This window comes from Varanus komodoensis, unplaced genomic scaffold (assembly GCF_004798865.1).
Source record: "Varanus komodoensis strain SLA01 unplaced genomic scaffold, ASM479886v1 scaffold20_1, whole genome shotgun sequence".
Lineage (NCBI taxonomy): Eukaryota > Metazoa > Chordata > Lepidosauria > Squamata > Varanidae > Varanus > Varanus komodoensis.
In genome coordinates this window covers 3,180,728-3,192,170 of record NW_025335587.1, presented here as the reverse complement: position 1 = coordinate 3,192,170, position 11,443 = coordinate 3,180,728, and the positions used below count along the sequence as shown (strand labels likewise).

General features: G+C 41.6%; 1 protein-coding gene across 3 annotated transcripts in view; it reads right to left on the bottom strand.

Moving 5' to 3' along the window:
• Positions 1–1,221: 1,221 nt before the first annotated feature.
• OSBPL9 (oxysterol binding protein like 9) overlaps positions 1,222–11,443 on the bottom strand; it is a 77,086-nt gene continuing 66,864 nt past the window's right edge. For all 3 annotated transcript variants that reach the window (XM_044429850.1, XM_044429851.1, XM_044429852.1), the window contains 10 exons: positions 8,973–9,058; positions 8,382–8,556; positions 7,163–7,247; positions 6,850–6,960; positions 3,738–3,801; positions 3,504–3,644; positions 2,918–2,996; positions 2,428–2,519; positions 1,949–2,084; positions 1,222–1,864 (listed from right to left, as the gene is read on the bottom strand). In XM_044429850.1, coding sequence (XP_044285785.1) covers positions 1,790–1,864; positions 1,949–2,084; positions 2,428–2,519; positions 2,918–2,996; positions 3,504–3,644; positions 3,738–3,801; positions 6,850–6,960; positions 7,163–7,247; positions 8,382–8,556; positions 8,973–9,058 — 1,044 coding nt within the window. In that variant the 3' untranslated portion in view covers positions 1,222–1,789. The remainder of the gene's footprint in view (positions 1,865–1,948; positions 2,085–2,427; positions 2,520–2,917; positions 2,997–3,503; positions 3,645–3,737; positions 3,802–6,849; positions 6,961–7,162; positions 7,248–8,381; positions 8,557–8,972; positions 9,059–11,443) is intronic.

The window sequence follows — 11,443 nt, the reverse complement described above, 5'->3', positions numbered from 1 at the left end:
CTGCTTGAAATGTGACTTTCAGCTGTACATCAACTAATCATGGCTAACCTTTAAAGACATAGAGTTGGATCAGGGCAAAACAAATCTACATCCTCTCCATTTTTGCAGCCATAGTGCTTTCTCCTGTGCTCAGCTTTTTGAGGGAGAAAAAGATAACTCAAAACACGCATTTACAGATTCTATACAACCAAGCTGAATAATGACCAAAAAGTAAGGGAGTAATTTTGCACAGAATTTAAGAGCAACTTGCCACAGCTCACTTTTAACTGCTTCACACATATACTTCTCCCTTAGACAACAGAGTCTTAATCCACAGGAATACAAGAATGATTTAGCAAGACCATAATCTGGAGCCTTCCTTATGTCTTGTAAAGGAAACAACAATCGATTACATATGTTTGTCCAGAATGAAATAATACATAGGATTCTTAAAATTATCTCTGCAGGGATAATTGGGCATCCTTTGTCCCAGCTAGGGTGAAGTTGGAAGCACTTCAAGCATTCCTAATCCTAGATTCAGTACATACTAGGGAAGCAGTCTTTACTTACTTATCCTAGGTTAGGCTGGTTATATAGTAAAGCAAGGGATAGGCAGTGTTTTTGGGCCCACAGACATTTTACATGGGGGAAAAATGGGCTGGTAGGCTCTTCCCCCTTTCTTTGATTTCCTTTTCTTGATACCAGCAAGCTGCCTGAAACTGCAAAGAAGCAGGAAGGCAAGCGATTATGAGACTTTCCACTTCCAGGCTACAGAGGTGACAGGAAATAGAGGTAGAATGCTGGGTGTACTTGTGGGCACTAAGTTAGAACCTGCAGTCCTAAGTGTTTTGTGTTTTCTCCCCTATAAAGAGTGTTTTTGGCCCAGTGCACTTACCATACACTGAAGGAAAGAAAGGCAATCAGTAAAAACCCCTTGGATTTAAAGCTATCACAGCTATCTGGAACAGGATCCATATATCCACTTCTGGGCAACCATCTTGCAAACTAACTCTGACATCACTTTAGGAAACTTGCCACTTATAACGTACTCAAGATCATAGTCTAGGTATCCATTAAAAGGAGCTTGGGTCTGCTCTACCTTGCAGACTTGGGTCTGGGTGATCAAATTATATTTCTTACTGAACAATCTCAGCACATTACCAGCATTGTTTTAAATTGAATATAATGCTGTTGCAAAGTATTCCTGCTATGAAAAGGTATACCATGAAATAAAACAATGCATACATTTGAAAATCTATTTTATGAAGTTTGTAGATGCATGTACCAGCAAGAACCAAATGGTAAACTATAATTACATTTTCATTACTAAAAATACCAAAGTTATTTTGAGAGAAACAATGAGGTGCCAAAAGTTCTGATTTTCTTTTAAATATACTAGCTGGCAGATTACAATCTTGCATTTTCTAATCTGACCAAAGAAATGCTCATATTTACACAAACTAGCTGGCTCTAATGAAGTGAAGCCATGTGTATGTATTATGTAGGATGCCAGAATTATAGGTAATTGGCATCAAATGCCTCACTGCATCTTTTACAGCTCTGGTTAGAATGTAGATAAGGGGGCTCAAGCCCAGGTTTTATTAATTCTCCTAGAAGCTCAGGAGGTCACACAGGAAAGGCCAATATAAATTACTGCTACACAGTCAAAGCTTTTCCTGTTTTAATTGTTCACTGCATCAGTAAGTCCAGTATCCCTGAGATAGGAACGTAACTGGAGGAGACAGGCTCTCCAAAAGAAGAGTACTTGAAAGTTACAATTCTTGCCACTAAGCCTGAACTTCGTAGACACTTAGTATTTACTGGCAGCAAGTCGCTTGAGAAGTGGCTCATCATAAACCCAGCATTCTCCATCTTCATGGAATAGCTGTAAGAAAAGAGCACTCATTTAACCATCTCACTATAGGAACAGGAAGAACTACAATATGACAAGCAGTTGAATAAAACTTACCCGTGTCTCCCAAGGAATCTCTTTCTCCTTTCTGGCTCTAGCTTCAGCTCTTTGCCTTTCCTCAAGCCTATGCTTAGCTTCAGTAGCTGCATCAATGTCTCTGATTTTTAAGTTGAACGTCACGTCTTTCCATAGGCTTAAAAAGAGAAACCCACCATAACAACATTTACACAGAATGGTAGACTTTTTGAAAAATTGCACCCATTGCCTAAGTTCAAAATGGCCCCAGTTGCAGCTTCATATAATGACTTCAGGAAACAATGCTTTAATTTGGATGAGCATGGAAAGGTCTCCCACCAAGCAATAGGATGAGATAAGGTTAAGTGTTATTCCTAAACATCAATGAACTGCAAATTTGCTCATTATATGTTTACTGATTATTCATGTCATGGTATTTAATTTATGTGACTTAGGACTCTTCAACAATCTCTGAATATTTTTCTGAACAGGCAGGTAGGGAAAGTATGCTGAGGTCTTACCAGCGTGACTCATGTTCTTCTTGATCTTCTAGTTTCCTTACTTTCTTCTTAATGATAGGCATTTTCTTGGTATCTATAAAGACTACATTCTCCTAAAGAAAGAAGAATTTTATTAATGTTTACATTTTCAACTTCAAGTTGTTCTTCATCTTGGTTTTAGTTACATACTGGTACTGCTCTATTTCCTGCTGCACAATGCAGTCTCGTAACAGCCCTCTATCAGTGCAAGTAATATCACAACAAAGATGCTATTAGCAACCACGGTCCAATACAGTAACACCAAAGCATGCTGGGCCTCGTCCTGTAAGAGATCCGATTACTTCCACTATCAGAAACACCTTTAGAGTTGAACTCTTGATTTACTAGTAAGAAGAAGACTATTTACTCAGAATGAGATCTTATGGATAATCATTTTTTTTACAGGCAAAATCACAAAATGCAGAAACATGTCTGTTGATTAAGCAAAGATAAAAAAAAATTGATGGTTTACCCCTGTTGCATATTTTGCGTACATGACACCATTCCATTCTCCTTCAATTGAACAGAAGGATTTCTTGTCATTAGGAGAACTAAAAGAAAGGAAAGAGTACAAAGAGGAGTCATCTCCATCCATTCCAGTCTTGTTTGATGCTTAACAAATGCCATAAGAATTGTTTGCAAAGTGCTTACAATAACCCCCAGTAGCTCAATGCCTGGGATAGGGAACCTCTGGCCAGTAGGCCTGATTGGGCCAGAGAGAGATCCCACCCAGCCCTTCAGATTCTTCCCTTTCTCACTCCTCCCCTCAAATGGGAACTCTCCCTGCTTATCTTACACTGTGTTAAACTTTTAAGACTAACTGCAATATACGAGGGAGGCATTTCGGCAGCATGAACAGTAATGTGTGTGAGAAAAAACAAACAAACGTTAGAGGCCTATGCATGCTGCTGCCTCCAATGTGCTTGCCTGAAGTAAAATTGGCCCTTGGGCCAAAAAAGTTGCTGTACTCTTGCACCACACTGGTTTTGTTTTGTTTTGGTAAGATTCCTCTCTCCTACAGCCTTCTCATTTTTAAAAAAACAAGCAAACAAACTTACAAGATTTCTGCTGTAACTCTGTGCTTTTTCCCTCCATAGAAAGGCTTTGTGTGAAAGATTATGCTAGCGTTATAGCCTGTCTTGGAGCAGCTAATGCTGCACTCTCCTCCCAGTTCTATCCACGGCACTGTGAGAATAGATCTGTGAAGATAACGCAAGACACCTTTCAATACCTAGGCAAAAGCAATTTAGCACCATTTTAAAAGTTGCTGAGAAGTATGAAGTGTCACTTGCCTCCCATAACCATTTGGAAAAGTCAGAATATAGTGTTCATCATAATCTAGGCATGACACACACCCTGTAAAACAAAACAGGTGTCCTGAGAATTAAACCAATGAACCTATACAGAGACAGATGACAGAGGAACAGAAGATTAAAGGATCAAAGCAGCCTGTCTCAATCTTGTGTCCTGAAGATGCTGGTGTCAAGACTCACATAAGCTGCCATCAAACATGTCTAGAATGCACCAGGTTAGGGTAGACAATGAGAAACGGAGTAAACTATTACATTGAAATCAGAAAAAAAGTACACTTGAATTGTTTGAGGCTGGACTAGAGTATTTTCTCCCGCAAAAGCAGTCCCTAAACTTACTGCATCAATTAAATAGCCAAGAAAATGTTAAGAGAATGCTAAGGAGAGTTGGAGCATCCAACCAGTACTGTCAATTAAGCAACTGGTAGCTCTGGCAGGTATTTTCCCCAACACCATTGTCCCATTGTCTTCCTCCTCCTTTTAGACTACAGACTGCATATGCTGAACCATATGCTGCATGACTGCTGTCAGTCATACAGTGTTTTGCATTTCTCATGGTGGCTTCTGGAGTTAAAGCCAAAAAGGGTAAGGAGTCAGGTCCAGATGCTCTATTTGCTTCCTGTTAGAAGGGTGAGCTGAGGAACACAAGTCAGAAAGAACAGTTTTCTTCCATGTAACTGGCTCTTTGAATGAGCATTTGTGAACTTACAGATGTACCTGTACAGAAGTCATTTGGAAGTCATTAAACAGAGCTTAGGTGAGAGCATTGACACCTTTCCTGCACACACTCCAAGTGTGGCTTCCACCTGCTTCTCAGGTACAATTGTGCCACAGCAGAAGAAATGAAAAGGCAAGACATCGAAGTGAGGTGGGAGGGCTGCTTGGGTTAACAGATGGCCACCTCAAGTACGACAGTTACAGGTAAGCTGCCTACCTGCCTCCATCATCTTTGTGACTCATACCTATAGATGAGTGAATAGCAAAACGACTTAATGGAGAGGAGAGATAACACAGCAGAATCCAAGAAAGGTGGGTTCTGCCAAAAGCTGCATCAGTGCAGCCTCTGATATTCAGGCAGCAGTAAATGCAGCGGGCTGAACCCATGTTACTGCAGTACATTGCTGTAGAAGTGATATACCTATTAGGAAGGCAGCAGGAAGAAGTTAAGGTTCTGGCTGATTAACCACATACCATATTTTTCACTCTATAAGACACACCTGACCATAAGACGCACCTAGTTTTTAGAGGAGGGATCCATGGAAAGCTTCCTGATAATCACAGGCACATTCCCCATCACTTCCCCATGGGCTTCATTAAAAGATGGGTTGCCATTTGAAAACACACACCGACCTGTGATTAACAGCTCTCACCTGCGCCGGAGGAGGGGGGCAGAGCAGGGCGCGCCAATTGCATGCCGGCCAGGTGTGGTGCAGCCAGGCCGGCAGTGTGCCGGCGGTGGTCTTCCGGGCGGCGCAGCAGTGGCAGGTCTTCCCGGGCAGTGGGGGTGAGCAGTCCATCTCTCCGTGCAGCTGGCGGGTTAAAGCCCGTGGCTCCTCCTCCTCCACACCGCTCCCCCTGAGCGGCACAGCTCTCACCTGCGCCGGGGAGGTGGGGGCGGAGCAGCACGAGTCAAGCACGTGCCGGCCAGGTGGTGCCACGTGGTGCAGGCGGGCCAGCAGTGTCCCGGGCGTCGGGCACACACACATTCGCCATATAAGACGCACAGACATTTCCCCTTACTTTTGAGGGGGAAAAAAGTGCGTCTTATAGAGCGAAAAATGTGGTACTTGTAGGAGGACTGGGAGGCATGCCAAATAATAGTTTAGAATTACTTGAAATCACTCATTTGGCAAAGTGTTGTGAGGACATGAAGTGGCCTTTCTGGGTCCCAAGTGGCAAACAGACACATTCCTGAAAGCTTTTCTAGATATGTAGCAAAAATGTGCCCTCCAGACATCAAGAGGACCCTGTTTTCTGTTGTAATGGAACTCCAGGTGTGAAGGAGGGGTCTGGAATTGTTCTGGTGAGGTAGAGTCTCAGGGTTAGACTCCACCGTATCAAACAAAAGTACCATTTGATATAGTCAGGGGTTTTTCCTTTTTGGCAGCAAGAAGTTTAGCCATATTTCCTCTCAAACTGCAAGTCTGACTGAAAGGAAGTTGAAGGGAAGGCTTGTTTCAGAGCCTGGCGTGGCCTCAAGGTAGCCATTGGCATTGTCAATATGGGCATGATCAGTTGGTAGTGGATGCCAAAGATTGGGAACCTACTCCCACCTTCTGGGCAGATGTATTCATTTTGTAAACATGGTTGAAGATGGCATCTACAGATGAGCTAAAAAAGCCTTCACTGATGAACAGGAGGTCCTCTACTCTTGATTTGCATCTTGGTGATTTTGCTTGATAGCAAGTAAGAATTTTGATTACCTAAGGCAGCATCCAGTGAGAAGGTTGATAATTTGACAGAAGAGGTTGCAGATGAGTATGAAAAGTAATCAGCTTGCACAGAAGAAGGGTCTTGAGGAAAGTGGATGCTACTAGTTGTTCCAAATGCTACTAGGTGGATGAAAAGGAAATTTGAAACAGACAGGAACCACAGCCAGAGCATGCACCAAGGATGGGGGCAGGCCTCCCATCTAAAGCTCTGGTTAGTTCTAGAATATTTCAAATGGCTATTCTGTACAGGCACATAACTCACATGTGTGAGTCAAGGAGACCACAAAGAAGACATAATGTCCTAACCACTGGAGGGATAGCTGATTACTTATACTTTTAATGGGCAAGAGTAGTCACAAACAGGAAAAGCACTTAGTACTTGAATGTGGTTCTGTGCAGTCCTGTAGGACAAAGAAGTCTCCTCCCACCCACAAATGCTGGAAATTGCAAACACTGTTGCAGAAAATCAGTTTAAAACCAAATTGTTTCAAAATGAAAACACAGGTCCAAAGGATTCTGCCTAATCTGAGGCAACTGCCTAGGTGTACTGCACAATCATTTTATCTTTCATGGAAAATTCAGAAAAATATTTTGTCAGAAATACATTTACAGTTATGTATTAGAGGGAGGAGATAAGTTACACATCTATGATATGGACATACCTTGGCCTATATTATGAACACCAATAGACATTCCCAGGAACTTTGATTTGGTCCAGATGTGGGCATTAAATTGAATTTTCTTTCTAGAGCATTCTGCATAGAATGCTGAAACTGAAAGGACAGACAGACAAGGTTCATCAGAGTTTACCTATGATATATCCATGCATACTTGCTTCCTAAGTAAAGCATCTGCAGAGGAAGCCAAGATTCACTTACAAAATTAAACAGCAAAAAACCCTCATGCAATAAATATAAAAATTAAAACAATTCCCTTTTTTAAAAAAACTGCAACAGCAAAAAGTTATCAACTTACTTGGAGGGTGGTGAGAAACCTGCTCTGCTACAAACGTTACACTGTTCGGGGTTACCCAAGGAAGTGGTCCATCTGTTACTGTTTCCTGCAAAACAAACAAAGAAACACACAAACACACACACCAATTATGCATGCTGTGTATGCATACTGAGGTGTTTAGCTATGCTTTTTACCTAAAACCTCATGGGACAGAATTAAAGGTAAGTTATGCAAGAGCTTTACATCCAGGTTTTGATGTGATCTGTTGCTTAAAACAGTTCCAGAAATTTGTCAAGTATCTGCAAGTGCAGTAAAGACATGAAAAGATGATTGGGTAGAATTAAACCCTTTCTTTGAACTAGAACATGCTATACAAGGAACAACCCTCAAATAATCCATGGTCTGCTGTTGGTTCGTTTGAGGATTGTTTCCAACTCAAACAAGCCATGCTGCTCAGGTTCAGCTAACCTGACAAGTCACTTTCACAGAGCAGGTCATTAGGCAAATGCCCAGAACATGCCCTGGCTTAAGCAAGCCACTTTAAAACCAAGCTGACTGTATAAAACAGGCTACTGCTTGGAATGCCATTTTCTCTAAACATGCACACCTTTCGTACCTGGAGCCATAATAGTTTGGAAGAGCCCTCATGTGTATTTAATAATCCCCCATTTACTGTATAAGCAAGATTACAGAGATGAGGAGAGGCAAGCAGAATGCAGAAGGCCAGATCACAATGCTATCACCAAAGCCATCAACAATTATGATATGCCAGCATAGTGGTTACAGCACTGGACTAGACTGTGGGCTCACCTACCCATTCAACCATGAAGCTCCCAGAGAAACTATGGGCCAGTCACTCTCTCTACACCTAGCCTACCTCACAGGGCTGCTGTGAGGATAAAGGTGGGAGAAGGCAGATCTATACATGGCATCTTGGGCTTTGTGGAGGAAACGTAATGAATACTCATCAAGTCAATGGTTCAACAAGTAATCAGAAGACAGATGGCTGTAATGCAGAGTTGCATTTTGGTTTTTGATACTGAACAAGTAAAACAACATTTCACATGTTTTGAGCAGCTCAAGACATCCTGAGATGAAATACTGTGGCTCTTTCTGCCTTTCTCCTTCCCACATTCATGTAATAGAGATTAGAGGAAAAACTGAGGGATGGCTGAGAAAAGCTTTATAATTCTGACTCAGGCTACTACAGAATACATGTTATTTAATGAAGCTTACTAACCATATTATCTTCTTGTTCAGCATTTGGCAGCACCCAGTGACATCGGAAGATTTCTCCCAAGATGGGATTGTAAGGCTTTTTAGCAACAGACCCTTTCCTTCCTGCATGGAAAGCTGAGAGGTACCACTTTACCACTTGAACCATTCGGTCCTTTGGATCTTTTTGGTCACTAATACTAGAGAAAATACATGAAGTAAAAAAAACCTGTTACTCTGAAACTAGGCATATGCAAAATTTATTCAAGATGATCAGTTTCAGTCTGAGAAAAATTCTGGCTAGTAGTCTGGCTTCAGAGGACCTGTTCAGTCCTACATATATGGCAAGATGTTGACTAATGAGTAGGGATGGGATTCGCTGCTCACTTAGCAGGGTGCACAGTCCCTGTAACTGCAGACAGTAGCTGAAACCAACAAACAGGCAGCAAACCATGCCTTTGTACACGCAGGGTTATGGTGCTTAAACAAAAATGCATTAACTGAAGTAGAAAACATATGTACCCAATTTGTACTCTGGATGTGGTGCGACTAACTACCAAGTTTTGTATCATGCAATCACAGACAAAACTACTTATGTAATAAAAATCCCAACTACCTCACAAATAAGTCTGGATGTGCAAAGAAGTCAGCATACATTTCTAAGAGTGATCTTCTTTCCAAAATAAATGTTGGAAGAACCACCTGAAGAAAGAAACACACAAAGCTTCAGCTTTTTTACAAAGAATGAAAAGAAGTCTTCAAGCATGGTTTCAAATTTCTAAGGGGCAGCGTTACATATCACATATGGAAATCTGACTTGCTTTAATGAAGTAAATTTCAGGGTATACATATGCACTACACTGCAGCTGGGCTCTCTAAGTTTCCCATAATATAAGAGAGATGGAGGTTGTATTTTATTTTGCACAATATATCAAAAACAAATTAAAAGAAAGGGCAAACCAATACTTCAGATTTATTATGTTCCGCATCTTGCAAAATAAATAACCCTAAATATCCAATGTTCTTATTAAAATAGCAACTGGGTTCTTTCAGAATGTTGATATGTATATAGGAATTACACCTGTTTTGAGAGTCAGGAAAAAAACAACAACAGTGTGGCATGGTAGTTATACTACTGCACTAGGGATACAGAATTGAATTCTAATCCACACTTGGCCATAAAGCTCACTGTACCAGTCATTCACTCTCAACCTTATCCAGCTCTTAGGACTGGTGTTGAGAGAATAAAATGGAGTGGAGGAGGTCTATATAACCAGCCCTGCATTCCTTGCAAAAGGAAAAAAAGATGGGATATAAATGTAATGTAATAAAAATAATATCATCTTCATCATCATCATCATCATCATCATCATCATCATCTTTCTCCCTCCCCCCCCTCCCAAGAACAGATGCTTTCTGGGCAGATTAAATTAGTAAAAAGATTAAGCTAACCATAAAAACTACTAAAAACAGAAAATATAATACAAGTATTTAAAAGAATATGCCACAACACATAGTGTAATAGCAGTAAATAATTAACAGAACATTTGTCTGCAATTTAAAAGATACTCAGCCTTTGCTATTACTGATATTAAAGGCAGATACTGTCAACTTTATATGCTTGATTAAACTGAATATTCTGAGTATTCTTTAAGACAAGAGAATCTAATTTCACTTCCAATGTTTCTATTTAATACAGCTACAGACAAAATCATATATCGAGAAAAAATACAATTTATTCTCATTGAAATCACATCAAAGCAACCAGTTCAAGTTCAATGGGACAATGGGAATGACATGTTAAATGTCAAGGAAGGGCTGCCAGTATCACTGAAAGATGTTACCTTCCCTTCTGAAAACAGAAATTACCTTGCTGGACAACTGGAACTGGCAGGGATGTGTGGTGGTGGGGAGTTTGTTCAACTGGACTTCTTATTGGCTTTCAATGCCTTCAGTTATGGTATAGTCAGGTGGATTGCTTGTAACTGTAGTTTTTTGAGTATCATTTATGCATTCAGATACATAGGCTCTCAAAGTGAGCATAGCTGCATCTGAGAAATGTCTACAGCTGAGGGATTTTGGCGGAAACAGGGCAATAGGGCTCCTGCCTATTCCTTCTGTTCCTTGAGATCTTCTGTTACAGATCTGGGTATAGCCTCAGTTCCAACTTCGATACTGACACCAAAGCAGGGATAGCATATAGGCTGTGTGAATGTACACATGACCACTCAAAGAGTGACAGTTACAGGGAAGCAATCTATCTATTTTTGTTATATTTACGGATATAAGTAAATAGCCACACTGACTTATTGTCAACCACGTGGCGAGGGGGCCCTTGAGGGGTAACCCACATAGCCTCCTGAAGGACCGGTTCGGGCGGAGTCGGTACCATAAGCACCGCCGCTACCAAGGGGCCTGTCGGATCCGAGTCCCGATGTTGGGGACGAGCCGGATGGTCCGGATTCCTGGGCTTCTTAGGAGGCTTGGAGACTTTCTCCTTCCTGGCCTTTTTATGGCCTGCCGACTTCTCGATTTGGCATGCTTCCACTTCTCATGCTTCTTTTTGGGTGAAGCAGAGGGAGCCACCAAAGCAGACACACCTTCGTCCGAAGGCCGTGAGGGTGGGGCCACAGAAGTGGAGCCAGGTTTTGGGATGGAAAGAAGCGGGTCCGATTGCATAAGGGCCCAATCCCAAAGAAGTCTCCGGAGGTGATTTTCACGATTCTTCCTGGCCTGCTTGGAGAAGGCCAGGCAATGTGCGCATTTATCTGTCCTATGCCCCTCGCCCAGGCAGAGGAGGCATAGGTCATGCGGGTCAGTTGGTGCCATTTTTGACCCGTACTCTGTGCATTTGCGGAAGGCCGTTCGCTGCGCCATCGCAGAAAAAGAAGAAGAGAGAGACAGTGCAGAGGGTAAGTATATATTTTTGTTTTTTTTTTATAGACAGATAGATTGAAAAAGAAGGAATAGTAAGAGAAAAACTACGCGGAGCAGGACCATGAACTGGGAGCAAGGAGAAAAAACTGGGAAATAGAAGTGGAACAATCGAGAGCAAAGGCAACGGTCAAAGTGAAAGTTGAAAGCGGC